General features: G+C 36.8%; 2 protein-coding genes across 5 annotated transcripts in view; one reads left to right on the top strand and one right to left on the bottom strand.

The window, feature by feature from the left end:
* LOC136386182 (BTB/POZ domain-containing protein KCTD12-like) overlaps positions 1–22,415 on the bottom strand; it is a 53,140-nt gene extending 30,725 nt beyond the window's left edge. Inside the window, exon 1 of the mRNA XM_066357641.1 lies at positions 22,279–22,415. The gene's annotated coding sequence lies outside the window, so the exon portion shown is untranslated. The remainder of the gene's footprint in view (positions 1–22,278) is intronic.
* NBDY (negative regulator of P-body association) overlaps positions 21,889–23,735 on the top strand; it is a 49,738-nt gene continuing 47,891 nt past the window's right edge. For 3 of the 4 annotated variants that reach the window (XM_066357645.1, XM_066357642.1, XM_066357644.1), the window contains exon 1: positions 22,182–22,500. In XM_066357645.1, the coding sequence (XP_066213742.1) occupies positions 22,266–22,472 (207 nt within the window). In that variant the 5' untranslated portion in view covers positions 22,182–22,265 and the 3' untranslated portion in view covers positions 22,473–22,500. Of the gene's footprint in view, positions 21,971–22,181; positions 22,501–23,735 lie in introns of those variants that run through there. The other variant, XM_066357643.1, reaches the window with a different exon arrangement.

Raw genomic sequence — 23,735 nt, 5'->3', positions numbered from 1 at the left:
AATCCCCAGAAAAAGACCTGAATGAAATGTAAGAAATCAAATTATCGGATGCAGAGTTTAAAATAATGATTGTTACAATGCTTAAGGATCTCAAAGCTGCAATGGATGGACTTAATAAGCACCTAAATAAACAAATTGTAAGCATCAAAAAGGACACTGAAATTATTTAAAAAAAAAAGCCCAGACAGAAATGACAAATACAATAAAAGAAATGAAGACTAAGCTAGAAGGAATTAAAAGCAGGCTGGATGAAGCAGAGGATCGAATCAGCAACTTAGAAGGAAAGATAAGGGAAAGTACGTAAGCAGAACAGCAAAAGGAAAATAGTATCAAAAAGTCTGAGGAAACTCTAAGAGAGCCCTGTGGCAACATGAAGAGAAACAATATCTGCATAATAGGGTTTCCTGAAGGAGAAGAAAAAGAACAAGGGATAGAGAACCTGTTTGAAGAAATTATAGCTGAAAATTTCCCTAAATTGATGCAGGAAAGAGTCATACAGGTTCAAGAAGCAGAAAGAACCCCATTTAAAAAGAACCCAAAGAGACCTACACTGAGACACATCATAATCAAAAGACCAAAGCTGAGAGGTAAAGAAAGAATAATAAAAGCTACAATAGAAAAATAGCCAATCACTGACAAAGGAGTCCCCATAAGGAAGACATCCAACTTTTCAACAGAAATACTTGGGGGGGGGGGGGACAAGATGGCGATGGAGTAGGCAGACATACCAACTTCCACCTCCAAGAACCAAAGTGGATTACAACTTAATTTTAAGAACAATCATCTGAAAAAACCAACTTTGGACTAAACTAAGAGGACTCTTTAACCAAGGATCACTGAAGAAGCCACACTGAGTTTGGTTTGAAAAGTGGAAACATGGAGAGAGTTACCCAACTCCCAGAAGCAATCAGTAGCCCTGAGGGACTTGCGTGGTGGGAAGTGAGTTTAGCGGAAAGGGAGGGCCCTGGGACCCAGGAACGAAGCCTCAGCCTTCAGCCCCAGAGCTAGAAGAGGGATATAGATAGTATTTAGCTGTGAGACAAGCCAGGATACTGTTTTCAAGAAAGAGACAGATTTCTCAGACCCAGGATTTGTCTTAAAGGGACAGCACAGAAAATCTCACAACCACTCACCCTGACTCCAGGGGATGGGGAGAGATGAGAGAACCTGAGTACCAGGAAGAGAGTGTAATCTAGGAAGCACAAGGAGAAACACTTTGAGAACAACCACCCTAACCCTTGGGCTGAATCACTCCCAAAATCTGAAGTGAATATTTTTCCTGGAACCAGCAATACCAGCAAAGGGAAGCAGGTCGCCAGCCAAACAAAAGTTCTCCTGCTTCACTCAGAGCAAGGTCACTTAGAAGAAGGGAGCTATCAGGGATATAGTATTGAGTGCTAAGGTCTGAGCTGCATCGCCCCCCTACACTCACTGGAGAGCGGGTGGGGGCGGGACACAGAAGCGTGATCCCATTGGCGGGGGCAGAAGCCAAGGGTTGGCCATGGCTGTTGTCTGGGTGTGAGAGCAGTCCTGCCTGTGGGGGCAGAAGCTGGGTCCGGCCATTACTGAGGCCCAGCTTGAGCGCAGTCCGCCCAGTGGGAGCAAAGGCCGAGGGCGGCTGTGGCAGTGGAAGGGATGCACAAAAGCGGTCTGACCCACAGCTGTAGGCCAAGTAAGTGAGAGCTGTCCGCCTGCAGTCCCACCTGCAGGGGCAAGGTGAAAGCCAGGGAACCAGATGAGACTTGAAGCTGAATGCAGGTGCGCAGCCCCACCCACGGAGTCCAGGCTTGTGGTGTCAGCACACGAGCGCAGTCCCATCTGCGGGTGCAGGGCAAAAGCTGGAGAACCACCTGAGACCTGCGGCTGAGCGTAGGTGCACAGCCAAGCCTGTGGGGCTGAGTTTTACAGCCCTGGTGCTTGAGCGCAACCCTGCCTGTGGGGGCAGGGTGAAGGCCAAGGCCAGCCAAGGTTTGTAGCCCTGGCACGTGAACACAGTCTCACTTGCGGAGGCTAGGTGGAAACTGCAGCAATCTCTGCAATGGGCTGGTGCAGAAAATGCCCATACTGGAATGACCGAGGTGATGGCAGAAGATGTGGCAAGCCTGCAGACAGATCACACCTAGGGAACACAGAGGTCACACCTATTGGACTCCAGTGGCCACACCCTTCTTGTACACAGATAAAATGAAAGGCAGAGAAATGCAACCCAAATGAATCAAAAGAAATCCCCAGAAAAGGCCTTGAGTGAGTGGGAAATAACCAAATTATTGGATGCTGAGTTTAAAATAATGATTGTTAGGATGCTCAAAATTAGAACAACAACAAATGGACATAACGAGCACTTAAAGATATAGCAAGTATAAAAATTGACATTGAAATAATTTAAAAATCAGTAAGAAATTACAAATACAATATGAAAAATAAAGAGCACACTAGGATTTAAAAGCAGGATGGGTGAAGCTGAGGATCAAATCAGTGAGTTAGAAGGCAAGATAATTGAAAGCAAGGAAGCAGAGCAGCAGGAAGCAAAGAGGCTCAAAAAGTCTGAAGAAAATCTAAGAGAGCTCTGCGACAACATGAAGAGAAATAACATCTGCATCATAGGGGTTCCTGAAAGAGAAGGGAAAAAAACAAGTCATAGAGAATTTGATTGAAAAAAATCATAGCTGAAAACTTCCCTAAATTGAAGAAGGAAAAAGTCACACAAGGTCAAGAAGCACAGAGAGATCAATTAAGGATTAAACCAAAAAGGCCAACACTAAGACACATCATAATTAAAATACAATATTAAAAGATAAAGAATGAATACTAAAAGTGTAAGAGAAAAGCAGTCTATTACCTACAGAGGAACCCACATAAGGATGACATCCGACTTCTCAACAGAAACACTTGAGGCCAGAAGCGAATGGCAAGAAATATTCAAAGTAATGCAGAACAAGAGCCTACAACCAAGACTTCTCTATCCAGCAAGGCTATCATTTAAAATTGAAGGAGAAATAAAAAGATTTCCAGACAAAAAAAATCTCAAAGAATTCATTACAACCAAACCAATGCTATAAGAAATTGTAAGGGGGCTTCTGTAAACAGAACAAAAGGGGAAAAAATCTAGTAAAAGAGGAATTTTGATTAAAAGAATAAAATGTCAATAAACAACTACATATCAATAATAACCTTAAATGTAAATGGATTAAATGCTCCAATCAAAAGGCATAGGGTAGCTATGTGGATAAGAAAACAGGCCCCATACATATGCTGTCTACAAAAGACACACCTCAAAACAAAAGATACACATAGATTGAAAGTAAAGGGATAGAAAAAAATAGTTCATGCAAAGGAAAATGAAAAACAAAACTGGGGTAGCAATACTTATATCATCCAAAATCGACTTTAAAGCAAAGGCTATTAAAGGATAAAGAAGGCCACTACATAATGATAAAGGGAGCAACCCAACAGGAAGATATAACCACTATAAATATTTATGAACCTAATATAGGAGCACCTAAATACATAAAGCAGATTTTGATGGGCATAAAGGGCGAGATCAATAGCAATTATATAATAGTAGGTGATTTTAGTACTTCACTAACATCACTGGACAGATCCTCAAGAAAGAAAATTAACAAAGAAACAGCAGACTTAAAGGACACATTAGATAACTGGATTTAATACATATCTTCAGAACCTTTCACCCTAAAGCAGCAGAATATAAATTCTTTTCAAGTGCTCATGGTACATTCTCTAGGATAGACTACATGCTAGGGCACAAAACGAGTCTTAAAAAAAATTTAAGAAGTTTGAAATTATATCAAGCACTTTCTCAGATCACAATGGCATGAAACTAGAAATCAAATACAATAGAAAAACTGAAAAACACTCAAACACTTGAAAACTAAATAGCATGTTATTAAAGAACAAATGAGTTAGCAATGAGATCAAGGAAGTAATAAAAACTTTCCATGAATCGAACATAAAACAACTCAAAATTTATGGACACAGCAAAAACAGTCTTGAGAGGGAAGATCATAGACTACAGGCATACTTTAAGAAGCAAAACAAAGTCAAATAAACAATTCAACACTACATATAAAAGGACTAGAAAAAGAACAGCAAATAAAACCTAGAGGAAGTAGAAGGAAGGAAATAATAAAGATCAGAGCAGAAATAAACAACATAGATGCTAAAAAAAATAATACAAAGGATCAATGAAACCAAGAGCTGCTTTTTGAAAAGGTAAACAAGATAGATGAACCTTTAAGCAGACTCACCAAAAAGAAAGAGAGAGGACTCATATAAATACAATTAGAAATGAGAGTGTAGGGAGATGACGTCAGAGTAATGGCGCGGTAGGAAGAGATACCAATAAATCTCCCCCAAAACTCAACAAGATCTTCAACCAGAAACACAAAAACCTATCCTTGGAGCCTCCAGATGTTTTGCAATACACCCAAAGGTATGGTCGAGCGAAAAATTGGCTAAATATATAATCAAACCCTGAAGGAAATAGGGAGTAAAAAAGGCTCCGCCTTCCTCACTAACCTAAATAGGGCTGTTTTCACTGGGAACTGAGAGTATAGAAACTAAGGCGGGCAAAGGGGGTGAATAGATCCAGGCCGAGGCACAAACGGCCGAACCAGGCTGTGGCATGGAGATCCAAGCCGAGGAAAAACTGTTCCTATGGCAACCCAGGCAATACAAGCTAGCACTCATGCCAAACCCAGACAAAGAAAGACAAGAGGGGCAGCCATTTTCCCCGATCTCCTGGTTGGCACGCGCAGATAGTGGGCGAAAGATTCCTTCGAAAGTCCCGGGAGTGGGTGCCCGTGTTATCCCACAGAGAGGCAGAGTCAGAGGCCTTTGTGTGGGCTGAAAGCAGAATCTCTGGGCCGCCCCAGCGCCCTGAAAAAGCCACACACGGGGAGGGAGCGAGAGCTAATTCCAATGCTGGAACTTTTCCGTGCGGGCGGGGGTTTCACTCAGAGGGTGAGAGAAGGCCAGCCTGATACCCTGGTCTATGCGCATGGAGAGTGAGCAAGAGATTGCTCTGAGCACCTCGGGAGTGGGTGCCCGTGTTATCCTCAGAGAGGCAGAGTCAGGGGCCTTTGTGTGGGCCAAAAGTGGAATCTCGGGCCTCCCCAGCACCCTGAAAAAGCTGTGCACAGGGAGGGAGTGAGAGCTAATTCCAACGCTGGAACTTTTCCATGTGGGTGGGGGTTTCACTCAGAGGGTGAGGAGGCCAGCCTGATATCCTGGTCTGTGTGTGCAGATAGTGAGCGAGAGATTCCTCCGAGTGCCTCGGCAGCGGGCGCCCGTGTTATCCCACAGAGGGGCAGAGTCAAGTGCCTTTCTGTGGGCTAAAAGCGGAATCTTCAGGCCACCCCAGTGCCCTGAAAAAGCCGTGCACAAGGAGGGAGCGAGAGCTAATTCCAACGCTGGAACTTTTCCGTGCAGGTGGGGGTTTCACTCAGAGTGTGAGACTGCCGGCCTGATATCCTGGTCTACTCATGCAGATAGTGAGTGAGAGTTTCCTCCAAGCACCCCGGGAATGGGCGCCCGCCCGTGTTACTGGACAGAGTGGCAGAGCCACAGGTCTTTGAGTGGGCGGAAGCCCCGCCTGATTATGCTAGCAGCTCTGACTGACTAAGCCATACCCAGAGCTCTTTGCTGAGTGGGAATAGAGTGGGGAGTTCCCAGCTCTTTGAGCCTCTTACTATCCAGGCAGAGGCAGCAGCAACCCCATAGCTGGATTATCAGGCTACTAATTGAGGAAGGAAAGACTAGGTGAGAAGCTCCAGGAACATGGACTCTCTCACTGTCGGAGTCTATAAATGCTAATGAGCCTCGACTGCCAACGAGACTGAAGCATAATACATGACATCGCCATAGAGACTTATCAACTGCAAACCTCTACCTGAGCATCCCAAAGGGGAAGAACCTGGGGTACAGAGTCACCAACCAGGAAGAGGGAGAGAAAAGAAAAAGCAAGAAGATAACCTCTCAAAATCAAGAATAATCTGCAGACTTTATAACCTATCCCATTTTATTATATTTGTTCGTTTGTTTCTCTTATCTTCATTCTTGACTTTTTTTTCCTCCTCCAATTTGGTTGTTTAACTCTCTGCCGGTCTTACTCTCTCCTCTCCTTGAACTACACTACCCATAAGTGTTACATCTCCTATTATCTTTTCTTTCCTCTTCCTTTCTCTCTATGAGTATTACACTCCAAAACCTTAACTCTCTCTCTCTCTCTCCTCTTTTTTCTTTTTACTTCTTTTAGTAGTTCCCTCTTTTTTTCTCTCTCTCTCTTTCTTTTCTCCCTCTATATTAGTTTCTTCCTTTCTCCTTTATGTCTCCTCTCATTCAAACCTCAATAACGAACAAATTATCTTATCTGGGACTCAAACTTATGTTTGTGGCATTTTAGGGTTTTTTTTACTTCACCTTTTTAACTTACAGTGCTCCCATCCCTGGCTCTCCATTTTATCTAGTTCTTGTTCCACTAAATACAATAGTAATTTTTTAATTTGTCCCTCCATTTTTCTGTTTCCCTCTTATTCCTCTCATCATAACTCTTAGTCAACCAACACCTGAAAGCATATCATTTTATTCTTGACCCAAATTTTCTCCTTATTTGCTTTTTGTGGGTCCATACCTCCTTTTTTTTTTTTTTTTTTTTTTTTTTTTTTTTTTTTTTTTTTTTTCCCTTTTATTACTTCTCCCAATTCAGGATTTCCATTACAGGCATTGTTTGTTCTATTTAATACAATATAATTCACAGTTCACCACAAGATTTTCTCAAGAAAGAGGGGAGAGGAGAGGAGAGGGAAAAAGGAGGGGGGGAATAATTTCCTTTTTTTAATTTTTATTTTATTTTATTTTTCTTTATTTCATTATTAATTTTTTTTAAAAAAAAACTCTTTTTGAGTTTTTATTTTTTTAACTTTTTATTCTTTATTAAATGTCATTAATACTATCAACAAAACCACCCTCAGATGCCATTAAGGAAGAGAAAATTGAATATCATGGATACAAAAGAAAGAGAGGTAACACAGATAGATGAGGAAAAATCTATGGAGAAAAAATTTAATATATTGGAAACCGTGGAGCTAAATGACAGAGAATTCAATATAGAAATCCTAAAAATCCTCCGAGATATACAAGAAAACACAGAAAGGGAATTTAGGGAGCTCAGAAAACAACTCAATGAACACAAAGAATATATTTCCAAGGAAATTGAAACTATAAAAACAAATCAAACAGAGATGAAAAACTCAATTCACGAGCTGAAAAACGAGGTACCAAGCTTAGCTAATAGAACAGGCCAGATAGAAGAGAGGATTAGTGAAATAGAATACAAGCAACTTCAGGCACAACAGAGAGAAGAAGAAAGAGACTCAAAAATTTAAAAAAATGAGATAGCCCTACAGGAATTATCTGACACCATCAAAAAGAATAACATAAGAATAATAAGTATATCAGAGGGAGAGGAGAGAGAAAATGGAATGGAGAACATACTCAAACAAATAATAGATGAGAACTTCCCAAGCCTGTGGAAAGAACTAAAGCCTCAAATTCAAGAAGCAAACAGAACTCCGAGTTTTCTTAACCCCAACAAACCTACTCCAAGGCACATCATAATGAAATTGGCACAAACCAACGGCAAAGAAATAATTCTCAAGGCAGCCAGGGAAAAGAAGAATACAACATATAAAGGAAGGCCCATTAGATTATCATACGATTTCTCAACAGAAACTCTACAAGCTAGAAGAGAGTGGACCCCAATATTTAAAGTCCTGAAAGAGAGGAACTTTCAGCCACGAATACTATACCCATCAAAGCTATCCTTCAAATATGAAGGAGAAATAAAAACATTCACAGATACAGAAAAGATGAGGGAATTTATCATCAGAAAACCCCCACTCCAGGAATTACTAAAGGGGGTTCTCCAATCAGATACAAAGAACAAAACAAAACAAAAAAACAAAGCCACAAGTAAAAGCTCCAAGAAGAACACAATAAAACCAAATTTAAACTGTGACAACAACAAAAAGAAAGGGGGGAGGAGAGGATGGAGATTAACAGTAGCAAAGGACGATGGAGTGCAAAAGTACTCACAAAATAGTGCACTACAATGAACAGGGTAGGAACCCTTTTTCATTACTTAAAGGTAACCACCATTGAAAAAACCACCACAGAAGCACATGATTTAAAAAAGATAGCAACAGAGGAAGGATGTATGGAATACAACCAAATAAAAACAAAAGATAGAAAAACAAAAGAAAAGGATAAACAAGACACAAAACTAACAAAAAGCAATCTATAAAATGGCAATAGGGAACTCACAAGTGTCAATAATTACACTAAATGTAAACGGATTAAACTCAGCAATAAAAAGAAACAGAGTAGCAGAATGGATTAAAAAAGAAAATCCAACTGTATGCTGCCTACAAGAAACTCATCTAAGTAACAAGGATAAAAACAAATTCAAAGTTAAAGTCTGGAAAACAATACTCCAAGCAAATAACATCCCAAAAAAAGCAGGCGTAGCAATATTCATATCTGATAATGCTGACTACAAGACAGCAAAAGTATTCAGAGACAAAAGTGGCCATTTCATAATGGCTAAGGGGACACTGAATCAAGAAGACATAACAATTCCTAATATATATGCACCAAACCAAGGAGCACCAAAATATATAAGACAGCTACTTATTGACCTTAAAACAAAAACTGACAAAAATACAATCATACTTGGAGACCTCAATACACCACTTTGACAGCTCTAGATAGGTCATCGAAACAGAGAATCAACAAAGATATAGTGGCCTTAAACAAAACACTAGAGCACCTGGATATGATAGACATCTACAGGACATTTCATCCCAAAGTGACTGAGTATACATTTTTCTCCAGTGTACATGGATCATTCTCAAGAATTGACCATATGTTGGGCCACAAAAACAACATCAGCAAATTCAGAAAAATCGAAGTTGTACCAAGCATATTTTATGATCATAAAGCCTTGAAACTAGAATTCAACTGCAAAAAAAGAGGAAAAAAATTCCACAAAAATGTGGAAACTAAACAACATACTTTTAAAAAATGAATGGGTCAAAGAAGAAATAAGTGCAGAGATCAAAACATATATAAAGACAAACGAAAATGAATATATGACATATCAGAATCTATGGAATGCAGCAAAAGCAGTGATAAGAGGGAAGTTCATATCACGTCAGGCATATATGAACAAACAAGAGAGAGCCCAAGTGAACCACTTAACTTCACAACTTAAGGAACTGGAAAAAGAAGAACAAAGACTACCCAAAACCAGCTGAATAAAGGAGATAATAAAAATCAGAGCAGAAATAAATGAAATAGAGAACAGAAAAACTATAGAAAAATTAATAGAACAAGGAGCTGGTTCTTTGAAAAGATCAACAAAATTGACAAACCCTTGGCAAGACTTACCAAGGAAAAAAGAGAAAGAACTCATATAAACAAAATCCAAAATGAGAGAGGAGAAATCACAACGGACACCATAGATATACAAAGAATTTTTGTAGAATACTATGAAAAAGTTTATACCACTAAATTCAACAACCTAGAAGAAATGGATAAATTCCTAGAACAATACAACCTTCCTAGACTGAGTCAAGAAGCAGAAAGCCTAAACAGACCTATTAGTAGAGAAGAAATAGAAAAAAACATTAAAAACCTCCCTCAAAATAAAAGTCCAGGCCCTGAAGGCTATACCAGTGAATTTTACCAAACATTCAAAGAAGACTTGGTTCCTATTCTACTCTAGTCTTCCAAAAAAATTTAAGAAGAAGCAATACTTCCAAACACATTTTATGAGGCCAACATAACCCTCATACCAAAACCAGGCAAGGATGGCACAAAAAAAGAACACTACAGACCAATATCTCTAATGAATACAGATGTTAAAATACTAAACAAAATACTAGCAAATCGAATACAACAACATATTTAAAAAATAATACATCATGATCAAGTGGGATTCATCCCAGAATCTCAAGGATGGTTCAACATATGTAAAATGATTATCGTAATACACCATATCAACAAAACAAAGAACAAAAACCACATGATCTTATCAATAGACGCAGAAATGGCTTTCGATAAAATACAACACAATTTTATGTTTAAGACTCGCAACAAAATGGGTATAGAAGGAAAATATCTCAACATGATAAAGGCTATATATGATAAACCATCAGCTAACATCATATTAAATGGCACTAAACTGAAGACTTTCTCCCTTAAATCAGGAACAAGACAGGGTTGTCCACTCTCTCCTCTCTTATTTAATGTGGTACTAGAGGTTCTAGCCAGAGCAATCAGACAAGACAAAGAAATAAAAAGCATCCATATCGGAAAAGAAGAAGTAAAGGTATAACGTTTTGCAGATGATATGATCCTATACATCGAAAACCCCAAAGAATCCACAAAAAGACTACTAGAAACAATAAGCCAATACAGTAAGGTCGCAGGATACAAAATTAACATACAGAAGTCCATAGCCTTTCTATATGCCAACAATGAAACATTTGAGAATGAACTCAAAAGAATAATCCCCTTCAAGATTGCAATAAAAAAAATAAAATACTGTCTGACCTGTGGTGGCGCAGTGGATAAAGCGTCGACCTGGAAATGCTGAGGTCGCCGGTTCGAAACCCTGGGCTTGCCTGTTCAAGGCACATATGGGAGTTGATGCTTCCAGCTCCTCCCCCTTCTCTCTCTCTGTCTCTCTCTGTCTCTCCTCTCTAAAATGAATAAATAAAATACTTAGGAATAAAAATAACAAAGAATGTAAAGGACTTATATAATGGAAACTATAAACCATTGTTAAGGGAAATCAAAAAAGATATAATGAGATGGAAGAATATTCCTTGTTCTTGTTAGGAAGAATAAATAAAATCAAGATGGCCATATTACCCAAAGGAATATACAAATTTAATGCAATTCCCATCAAAATTCCAATGACATTTTTTTTAAAGAAATAGAGCAAAACATCATCAGATTTATATGGAAGTATAAAAAAACCCGAATAGCCAAAGCAATCCTAAAGAAAAAGAATGAAGCTGGGGGCATTACAATACCTGACTTCAAACTATATTATAAGGCCACAACAATCAAAACAGCATGGTATTGGCAGAAAATTAGACACTCAGACCAATGGAACAGAATAGAAAACCCAGAAATAAAACCACATATATATAGTCAAATAATTTTTGATAAAGGGGCCAACAACACACAATGGAGAAAGAAAGCCTCTTCAATAAATGGTGCTGGGAAAACTGGAAAGCCACATGCAAAAGAATGAAACTGGACTACAGTCTGTCCCCCTGTACTAAAATTAACTCAAAATGGATCAAAGATCTAAACATAAGACCTGAAACAATTAAGTGCATAGAAGAAGACATAGGTACTAAACTCATGGACCTGCGTTTTAAAGAGCATTTTATAAATTTGACTCCAAAGGCAAGAGAAGTGAAGGCAAAAGTTAATGAATGGGACTACATCAGACTAAGAAGTTTTTGCTCAGCAAGAGAAACTGATAACAAAATAAACAGACAGCTAACTAAATGGGAAATGATATTTTCAAACAACAGCTCAGATAAGGGCCTAATATCCAAAATATACAAAGAACTCGTAAAACTCAACAACAAACAAACAAACAATCCAATAATAAAATGGGAAGAGGACATGAACAGACACTTCTCCCAGGAAGAAATACAAATGGCCAACAGATATATGAAAAGATGCTCATCTTCTTTAGTTATTAGAGAAATGCAAATCAAAACTGCAATGAGATACCACCTCACACCTGTTAGATTAGCTATTATTAACAAGACAGGTAATAGCAAATGCTGGAGAGGCTGTGGAGAAAAAGGAACCCTCATACACTGTTGGTGGGAATTTAAAGTAGTACAACCATTATGGAAGAAAGTATGGTAGTTCCTTAAAAAACTGAAAATAGAACTACCTTATGACCCAGCAGTCCCTCTACTGGGTATATACCCCCAAAACTCAGAAACATTGATACGTAAAGACACATGCAGCCCCATGTTCATTGAAGCATTGTTCACAGTGGCCAGGACATGGAAACAACCAAAAAGCCCTTCAATAGATGACCGGATAAAGAAGATGTGGCACATATACACTATGGAATACTACTCAGCCATAAGAAATGATGACATCATCATGGTGGGGTCTTGATAACATTATACAAAGTGAAATAAGTATCGATAACTCAGAAAAAACCAGGAACTGCATTATTCCATACGTAGGTGGAATATAAAAGGGAAACTAAGAGACATTGATAAGAGTGTGGTGGTTAGGGGGGGAGGGGGGAGAGGGAGAGGGAAAGGGGGAGGGGGAGGGGCACAAAGAAAACTAGATAAAAGGTGATAGAACAATCTGACTTTGGGTGATGGGTATGCAACATAATTGAATGACAAGATAACCTGGACTTGTTATCTTGAATATATGTATCCTGATTTATTGATGTTGCCCTATTAAAAAAATAAAATTATTAAAATAAAAATAAAAATATTAAATCACCTAAAAAAAAAGAAATGAAAGTGGAGAAGTAACAACTGAAACAACAGAAATACAAAGGATTGTAAGAAAATACTATGAAGAATTGTATACCCCAAAATTATACAATCTAGGTGAAATGGACAAATTCCTTGAAAATATAATCTCTCAAAAATCAATCTGGAAGAATCAGAAAATCTAAATAGGCCGATTACAAAAATGAGATCAAAACAGTTATCAAAAAACTCCCAACAAACAAAAGCCCTGGGCAAGATGGCTTTCACAGGTGTATCCTACCAAACATTCAAAGAAGAACTATCTCCTATCCTTCCCAAGCTATTTCAAAAAATTCAATAGAAGGGAAGACTTCCAAGCTGCTTTTATGAGGTGAACGTAATTTTGATTCCAAACTCAGGCTAAGACAACACAAAGAAAGAAAATTATAAGCCAATATCCTTGATGAATTTAGATGCTAAAATCCTCAACAAAATATTAGCAAACCAGATCCAGCAATACATGAAAAAAATCATACATCATGATCAAGTGGGATTTATTCTGGGAAGGCAAGGCTGGTACAATATTCACAAATCTATCAATGTGATTCATCACATAAACAAAAGGAAAGAAAAAGACCACATGATAATATCAACAGATGCATAAAAAGCGTTTGATAAAATCCAGCAAACATTTATTAACAAAACTGCCAGCAATGTGGGAATACAGGGAACATACATCAACACGATAAAGGCCATCTTTGGCAGACCAACAGCCAACATCATACTCAGTGGACAAAAGTTAAAAGCAATCCCCTTAAGATCAGGAACAAGGCAGGGGTGCCCCTTTTCACCACTCTTATTCAACATAGTTCTGGAAGTCCTAGGCACAACAATCAGACAAGAAGAAGAAATAAAAGGCATTTAAATTGGAAAAGAAGTAAAACTATCATTACTTGCTGATGATATGATACTGTACATAGAAAACCCTAAAGTTGCAGTCAGAAAATTACTGGACCTGATAAATGAATTCAGCAAGGTGGCAGGATATAAAATTAATATTCAGAAATCAGAGGCATTTTTATACACCAACAATGATCTGTCTGAAAGAGAAATTAAGAAAACAATCCCCTTCACTATTGCAACAAAAAAAAGTAAAGTACCTGGGAGTAAATTTAACCAAGGAGATTAAAGACTTAAACTCGGAAAATTATAAAACATTGATAAAAGAGATCAAGGAAGATATGAACAAACAGAAGCATATATAACGTGTTCATGGATAGGAAGAATAAACACCATTAAAATGTCTAAATTACTTAAAGCAATCTATAAATTCAATGCAATTCCTATTAAAATACCAATGACATACTTCAAAGATATAGGACACATTTTCAAAAATTTATATGGAACCAAAAAAGAACACGAATAGCCTCAGCAATCCTCAAAAAAAGAAGAATAAAGTGGGAGGTATCACACTTCCTGATATCAAGTTATACTACAAGGCCATTGTACTCAAAATAGCTTGGTACTGGCATAAGAACCGGCATGTAGGTCAATGGAACAGAACAGAGAACCCAGAAATAAACTCACAACTTTATGGTCAGTTGATATATTACAAAGGAGGTAAAAGCATAAAATGGTTTAAAGACAGCCTTTTTAACAAATGGTGTTGAGAAAATTCGACAGGTACTTGCAAAAAAATAAAACTAGAACACCAACTTACACCATTCACAAAAATAAACTCAAAATGGATAAAAGACTTTACTCTAAGTTGCGAAACCATAAACATCTTGGAAGTAAACATAGGCAGTAAACTCTCCGATATCTCTCATAGCAATATTTTTCCTGATTTATCTCCTCAGGCAAATGAAATAAAAGACAGGATGAACAAATGCGAGTATATGAAACTAAAAAGCTTTTGCACAGCAAAAGACACCATGAACAAAATAAAAACACTTCCCACACAATGGGAGAACATATTTGCAAATAAGTTTAATAAAGAGTTAATAATCAAAATTTATAAAGAATTTTCAAAACTAAACCCCAGGAAGGTAAATAATTCAATTTAAAAATGGGCAAAAGAACTAAATAGACAGTTCTCCAAAGAGGACATACAAATGGCCAATAAGCATATGAAAAAATGTTCAAGGTCACTAATCATCAGAGAAATGCAAATTAGACAACAATGAGATACTACCTCACACCTGTCAGAATGGCACTCATGAACAAATCAACACACAAGGAGTGCTGGTGAGGGTGTGGAGAAAAGAGAACCCTCCTGCACTGCTAGTGGAATGCAGACTTATACAGACACTGTGGAGAACTGTATGTGGTTTCCTCAAAAAATTGAAAATGGAACTGCCTTTTGACCCAGCCACCCCACTTTTAGTAACATATCCTAAAAATACCAAATTACTGATTCAAAAGAAGAAATGCACTCCCATATTTATTGCAGCTTTCTTTACAGTAGCCAAGATCTGGAAAGAGCCCAAGTGTCCCTAAGTGGACTAGTGGATTAAAAAGCAGTGGTACATATATATAATGGAATACTATGTGGAAGGAAATACTACCTTTTGTGACACAATGGATGGACCTGTAGATTATTATGCTAAGTGAAATAAGCCAGGCAGAGAAAGAAAAATATCATATGATCTCACATATGTGTGGAATCTAATGAATAAAGTGAACTGAGGAATGGAATAGAGGCAGAGGTGGGGTCACAGGGACCAGAGGGACAGCAGTCAGAGGGAAGGGGGATGAAGGAATGATATTAGAGAAGGTAAAAGGATTCGTGAAACTATATATACGTAATACAGAGAAACAGATAACAGGACAGCAAATCCTAGAGTAAAAGGAGGAAGGAATCAGGGGGAGGGAGGTGAAGAGTGTATAAAAAGGGACACAGGGGTGGAGGGTGAGGGAGTTATTTTCAGTGGCACACTTGAATCCATGTAAACACAATAAATTAAAATTAATAAAAATTAAAAGAAAAAGAACAATGTTGGAGGTATAGCATTATCTAACATCAAACTGTAGTACAAGGCTATAGTACTCAAAATAAAATTGTACTGGCACAAAAATTTGTACATAGATTAATGGAACAGAATAAAGAACCCTGAAATAAATGTTCACATATAGGGTCAATTAATCTATGACAAATGAGACAAGAATATACAGCAGGATAAAGACAGTCACTTCAATAAATGGTGTTGTGAACCAAGAATGATATATGCAAAAAATAAAACTAAACAACTTTCTTATACCATGCATAAGAAAAAACTCAAAATCGATTGAAGACTTGAATGTAAGACCTGAAACCATAAATATTTTAGAAGAAAACATAGGTAGTGAATTCTTTAAATTTACTTTTAGAAATATTTTTACATGTGTCCTCAGGCAAGGGAATCAAAATGAAAAACATAAGGAAATAAGGCTGCATGAAACATAAATAAATAAATCGATCCACAGTGAAGGAATCTGTCACACAAATGAGAAGACATCCTACTGTGTGGGAAAAGATATTTGTCAAGACACATCCAATAAGGTATTAATATAGAAAATATATAAATACCTCACACAACTTAACAGTAGGAAAACAAACAATCTGATTAAAAAATGGCCAAAGCACTTAAATACACATTTCTCCAAAGAAGACATTCATTGGCCAACAAACATGTGAAAGCATGCTCAATATCATTAATCATCAAGGAAATACAAATTAAAACAAGAGTGAGATATCACTATACACTTGTCAGAATGGCTAGCATCAGTATATCAACAAACAACAAATGTTGGTAAGGATGTTAAAAAGGGGAACTCTTTTACGCTGTTGGGAGACTATAAATTGTTGCAGCCACTATGGAAAACAGAATGCACTTTCCTCAAGTATTAAATATAGAAATACCATCTGACCCAGTAATTCCACTTCTGCGTTCTTATCTGAAGAAATCCAAAACACTACTTCAACAATGTTCATAGCAACACTACTTACAATATCTAACATATGGACGCAACTTATTTGTTCATCTGTAGATGAATGGATAAAAAAAAAATGTGACATATAATTACAACGGCATATTACCAGCCATAAAAGGAATGAAATCTTGTCATTTTTGTGATAATAAAAATAGACTTAGAAGGTATTATGTTGTGTGAAATAACTCAGACAAAAACAAATCTTATGTGTTTTCACTTATATATGGAATTTAGTAAGTTAATTAATTAATTAAACAGAAACAATATGATAAATATAGAGAACAATTTGATGGTCACCAGATTGGATTGGTGTGAGAGGATGAATAAATGAAGGAATGGAATTAAGATGTACAATTTGCCAGTTATAAAAATAAACATTGCAATGTAAAGTACAGCATAGGGAATATAGTGAATAAAATTGCAATAACTATTTATTATTCCAAATGGGTACTAGACTTATTGAGTGATCACTTTATAAGTTATTTAAACATCTAATCACTATACTGTATACCTGAACCTCATGTAATACTCTATTTCAAATATAATGTAAAAATAAACTTAAAACAAAAAATTTAAAGATTGAAATCATTTGAAGCATACTTTCTTTTTTTTTCATTTTAAAAAGGAGGGGGGAGGGGCAGGAAGCATCAACTCCCATATGTGCCTTGACCAGGCAAGCCCAGGGTTTAGAACCAGCGACCTCAGCATTTCCAGGTCAATGCTTTATCCACTGTGCCACCACAGGTCAGGCTTGAAGCATACTTTCTTACCACAACAGTATGAGTCTAGAAAGCAAGTAGAAAGAAATCTCAAAGAAATCACATTTGTAGAGTTCAAATAGTTTTGTTTGCTACTAAATAAATATTGAGTCAATTAAAAAATAAAAGAAAAAAACCTAAAATTACATAGATTCCTGAAAATGAAAATATGACATTCCACAATCTTCAGGGTAGAGCAAAAGAAATACTACCTCAAAAAACAAGAAAAATTTCTCATGAACAGGTGGTGGCACAGTGGATAGAGAATTGACCTGGGATACAGAGGACTCAGGTTTGAAACCCTCATGTTTGAAAACCCAAGGTCACCCGCTTGAGAGCGGGCTCATCTGATTTGTGTGAGGGCTCACCAGCTTAAGCACAGAGTCTCTGGTTTGAGCCCAAGGTCGCTGACTTGAACAAGGGGTCACTTGGTCTGCCATAGCCTCCCTCCCCATCAAGGCACATATGAGAAAGCAATCAATCAACAACTAAGGTGCCATAATGAAGAATTGATGCTTCTCATCTCTCTCCCTTCTTGTCTGTCTCTGTCCCTGTCTGTCCCTCTCTCTGCCTCTGTCTCTGTCTCTCTCTCACTTAAAAAAAAGAAACAAGAAAATTTCTAAAAGATAATTTAACATTATTCCTTAAGGAACTAGAATAAGACAAACAAAGCCATAGTTGTAGGAGTTTGGGGAAAATAACAGAAGTAAACAAAATTGACAAACCTTTAGCTAGACTCACTAAGAAAAAAGAGAGAAGACTGTAATGAAAAAAATCAGAAATTAAAGAGAAGTTACAACAACTACTACAGAAATACCAACTATTATACAATAATACTGTAAAAGATTATATGTCACCTAATTGGACAACCTAGAAAAAATAGATAAATTCTTAGAATCATACAACCTTCCTGGGCTGAATCATGATGAAATAGAAAGTGTGAATAGACCAGTTACTAACAATAAATTGAAACAATAAAAATTCCCCCAAATCAAATCTCCAGGGCCAGGTATCTCCACTGGTGAATTCTACCAAACAATCAAAGAAGATTTAAAACCTATTTATCTCAAATTCTTTCAATAAATTAAAGAAGAAGAAATGTTTCCTACTTCATTGTATGAGGCCAATATTGCCCTAATAACAAAATCAGGGAAAGACATCCCCCCAAAAGACATCCCCCCAAAATATGTCTGATGAACATAGATAGAAAAAATCCTCAACAAAATCAAATATAATTACATTAAAATGATCATACACTATAATCAAGTTTGATTCATTCCAAGGATGCATAGATGATTAAACATCTGCAAATCAATCAATATGATACACCACATTAACAAAATGAAGAATGAATAGCAGTCATCTCAGTAGATGCTTAAACCACATTTAATAAGATATAACATCCATTTATAATAAAAATTTCAATAATATTGCTATAAAAGAAAAGTACATAAATGTAATAAAAGACATGTATGAAAATTCTACAATTAACATTATACTTAATGGTGAGAAATTGAAAGCTTTTCCTCTAAGATCATGTAAAAGATAAGAATGCTCATTCTCACCACTTTTATTCAATATAGTAGTTTAAGACCCAGCTAGAGCAATTAGGAATAAAACAAAAACAATATACAGATGATGAATTGTAGAATTGTGCAGCTGAATGTCACCCCTATAAATTCAATAAAAAATTTTAAAACTAAGTAAAAAAACTATGAACACCTCATAAAATTTTTAAAAATTTCTAGGTAATTAGCACATCAAAACTAAATAAAACAAAAAGCATACACAATGTAATACTACATGGCCATGAAAAGAAGGAAATTTTATCTTTTGCGACAACATGGATGGACCTGGAAACTATTATGCTAAGTGAAATAAGCCCGGCAGAGAAAGAAAAATATCATATGACCTCTTTCATTTGAGGAATCCAATGAACAATATGAACTGAGGAACAGAATAGAATAGAGGCAGAAGCAGGATCAAAGGGACCAGAGGGAAAGCAGACAGAGGGAAAGGGGATGAGAGGATGGGATCAGAGAAGGAAAAGAGATTGGTGAAATTATATATACATAACACAGCGTTATAGAGAGCAGAAAAGCAAATCCTGGAAAAAAGGGAGGAGGGCGTTGGGGGGAGGAGGCCAAGGGGGATGTTGAGGGAAACATGGGGGTGCGGGATGTATTCTGTGAGACACTTGAATCTATGTAAACACAATAAATTAAAATAAATAAAAAATAAAATAAAAATGCATATGTGTATTCTCTCCCTAAACCATTTTTATTTTTCACTTTATGAGAATGTTACAAAAACTCCATGATTCTTGCTTGTCCTTATATATGTACTTTAAAAACAATGAACAGAGCAACCCTTTATATTTCCACATGGAAGAGAAAAATTCTCGACCTTTATTTGAAAGCTCATTTCTAAAAGAAATCACAATAAATCAAGCAACTTCTCAATTTAAAATAAAAACATAAATGAAAACATGTTACTATTACTCAGAGGTAGGTTTTATTCTTTGTTTTTGTTCTTTCTTTGGGCACTTTAAATTCTGAAAGAAATTGAGAACTACAGCATTTTTAAAATCTGGTCCTTCAACCTAACAGTGCCCTCTTCTGGTTCCATGATTCAATTCACATTCAGTTAATTAATTCATCAATGGTGAGGAGAAAAAAAAAAAGGTTAACTTGGTGATGGGGAAAAAGGCATTTTGAAACCTAGAAGTAAAACATTTTAGTTTTCCATTTTACTATGACAAAAATAAATGAACAAAAATCCAGTTGCAAATATAATGGTAGTTGCCAAAGGCTGGATAGAGGGGAAGATGGAAAGCTATGTTTAACGTATATGAAAAATTTCCAGAGACTGTAGAACATTGGGAATATACTTTGTACTACTAAACTGTACACTTAAAATTGTTAAGGAGTTAAATTTTGTTATTTTCATTTTACCACAACTAAAAATAAAAATAAATAAATTCCAGTAGAAATAGAAAAAGTCCAGCTTGATGACAGTAGCTCTAAATTGAGACTGTTTTCACCTCAAGTCAAATGTTTACAATAAATCAAAGCCACTTGGATTTGATATAATTTTTATCCCTATCATTTTACTAAAATAAGCACATATTTTTCTTAATTTACTAATACTATAAAATAACTTCAACTTTTATTATTAAAATGTTTAGTCTTATAGATTTAGAGACATGTGTAAAAAGATTGCAAAAATGATCCATTTACTTTAGGATATAATAAAATATTCTTCAATATCAAAAAAATATAAAGACTCTAATATTTGACTTCTACTGGGTAGAAGGAATGACATTCACTGAGATGAAAAACACTAAGAAAGGAACAAGTGGGGTTACTACTGGCCTGGGTTTGGATACTGCCTAATATCCTGCAATGCACAGGACAATCTCCCCCTCCCCTCCCCAAGAATGATCTGGCCTTAAATGTCAATAGCATCAAGTGAGAAATTCTGAGTTACAATTCTCTCCTCCAATTTTGGCCATTTTTCTTAGCCTTTGTAGCAGGTTTCTCTTCTTCTGTCTCTAATTACTCACTATTCTTTCTTGAGCCCACTTCTCTTTTCTCTATATTTTCTCTTGGAGATATTATCCATTCTCATGACTTCAATTACATCTGTGCTATTGATTCCCATACCTACATGCCTAGTTCCAACCACCCTCCTAGGTCTAGCACTTTGTTTCTCTTGATTTCCTTTCACATATTTCTATTAACCTACTGCAATATTCCCGTTTTTATTAGTAGCATCTGGTAGAAAGCCACAGAGACATTTATATGTTCAAAACATTTTCTGAATATCTACTTTGCATAAAGGGCGGGGCTGATACTTGGAGGAAGGTAGTGATGTTGAAGATGAGAGGCAGTCATGGTTAATAGCGCTTTAATTGCATTATCCCTGGCTATGACAATAGTTCTGCAAGGGAAATAAATTATGTTTTAGAAACTAAAGCTCAAATTGTTTAATCAGCTACTTAAATATCCCACAGCTTGCATTTAGCAGAGTATTTCAAAAGTCAGCTATATTTTGATATTAAGGATTGAACTATCTTCATTTTTATAATTCAAAAAAAAAAAAGGATGACAATGCTGGAAATGTGTGGTCTAGTCTGGTTATCACCAAAGGAAAATGGATGTGAGTGATGAAGATTCGGTAGCCTTTTTTTCTAAGCCTATTTGCACCCTCTTCTGGTTATTTACCACATATCATAGAATATAAAGCACTTGTGACATAAGATGAATAATTATTTTTCATAACTCTAGGAAAACCATCAATTATCTAAGATTTTCTAGATGTTCAAACATTTTTTAAAAAGGTAAGCCTTCAAAGGTTTCCAATTTGTTAAAATATGAAGAAAAACGTGATCTTAGATTCTATGACGTAAGGTGAATTTATCTTCCCCATTCAATTTCCAAGGTCAGCGCTAGTGTGCAATTTTGCACTTTAGTCAACTAACACGTTTATATATTGTCTTTTAAAGGTAGTTACATAGCTTTGTGTTGTGTATCTGCAACTCAATCTTAAAGCCTTTGGCTCTTCAGTAATTTCTTTGTTCGCCCTCCTCGCCCCTCACACACCGCGCCATTCCACAATCTATGCTGAGTTTACCATTTAGGAATAAACCTGAATTTCTTCTAATCATAAAATTGCATAGATCGTGTAAGATTGTGCATAGATTTAGTTACACTGGGGGTGGGGGGAAAGGATGGAAAAATACTATTTTATATACACGCATCTTTTTTAAAAGACCCATCCTCGTAAAAACGTTAAAATGGGGTGGGGTAGGGAACTGGGGCGGAGGCAGAGAGGGGATATACGTCTCAGGATACAGGAAATACGGTAAGAGAGTGACTGGGAGGAAGCTCTGTGTCTAGAAGGGACCCGCCGCCATCTCAGGTCTCTTTGCCTTGCTAGGGCCCACCAGAGAGAGCTAACGCCAGGTCCTATAATCCTTATGGGGGACCAACCTTGTAACTCCGGGAGATCCACTCTCCCACCTGGAAACACGCGGGAAACCAAGCCTCCAAAAAAGCGTTGCCTCCTAGCTCCACGGTGGGATTATCCGGAAGGGACCCCCAACGGAGGCAGTACCTCTCTCCCCTCCGCACCTCCTTCTGCATCATCCGGCCTGAAGTCGCATCCTCCTCCTCCGGAGAAGTAGCAGAATATACTTCTCTCACCTAAAACAGGTCAGATTCTTTTTCATCTGGGACATACTGGCTCTCTGAAACTTTACACATTTTCCAGATAGCCTTCCTGTTTTGCCTGTTCTCTCCACGATTTTAAAATGGAAAAAAAGAATATGCAGGCATTAAATAGTTCTTTCACAAAATATGCTTGTATGAAATTTTGGGTATTTAATGACATTACATAATTATTTTTAATATATTAGTTGTGATCATTGCGGGTTATATTTTTAAGAAGTAGACAAATCTTTTTATGTGCTTGAAGGTAATTTATTGGGGATGAGGTAGGGTGAACAAATAAAAGGTTCATGAATTGATAACTGTTATATCTGGGTGATGTGTCCATGGTGATTCATTATAATGTTCTCACTACTTTTGTGTACTCTTGAAACTTTTCAATTTCAAAATGCATTGTTCAAGATTAATAACAACAATATATTCAAGACCGAATTCTTATGCCTAACACTATGCGAACAGAAGGTATTTATAAGGTGAACTACAGAATTGTGTGTGTTTCTCTGTGTCTGATGGAAGAATTTAATAAGTAAAAACAAAGTTACAATATGTAAATCAAATCCAAGTGCCAAAATATTTGCTTGTTCAAGGTGTTCAAGAAGCATCCTAAGACGGACCAAGTAATTCTGCCTGGAAGTAATTATGAACGTTAAAAGAGGAAAAGGGAAATTTGGGTGGGCTCTAATGGATGAATTGCATTTGTCATGTAGATGAGGAGAGAATGTTTTTCTGGGCTAATGTTTCTAGAGCAAAAGCTCCAAGACAGGATTGTTCTGGGAAAGCTTGGTTGTAATTCTGAAATCTATGAGAAGGATTAGGAAGTGAGATGGAGTCTATCAAGGCCTTCAGTGTTATGCTCAAGAGTATGTACATACATACTCTTTTAATCCATAAACAGTGGGAGCCATTGAAGATTTTCAAGCAAGTGATGTATTTTAGGAGTCCAGTTTTTACTATCAGAGAAACAATCTTTTATTTACTTGAGGTTATAGAATGCAAAAAGTAAAACTAAATCTGATCTAAGCTTCACAAATCATTATAATAAAAAGTAGACAGGGTATCCTTTCTTAATTTATGCAATAAACCTATGAAACCCTTGCATTGGACTAGGCATTGTGCTAAGAGCTGGAAGGGATGGAGGACCAAGACATAGTGCCTGGTACGTAGTAGAAGTGAAGTAGATATTTGAATGAATAAGTCAGTGAATGATAGGACAACAGTAG

This window comes from Saccopteryx leptura, chromosome X (assembly GCF_036850995.1).
Source record: "Saccopteryx leptura isolate mSacLep1 chromosome X, mSacLep1_pri_phased_curated, whole genome shotgun sequence".
Lineage (NCBI taxonomy): Eukaryota > Metazoa > Chordata > Mammalia > Chiroptera > Emballonuridae > Saccopteryx > Saccopteryx leptura.
The sequence above is the reverse complement of the archived record's forward strand: the minus strand, read 5'-3'. Positions and strand labels throughout refer to the sequence as shown.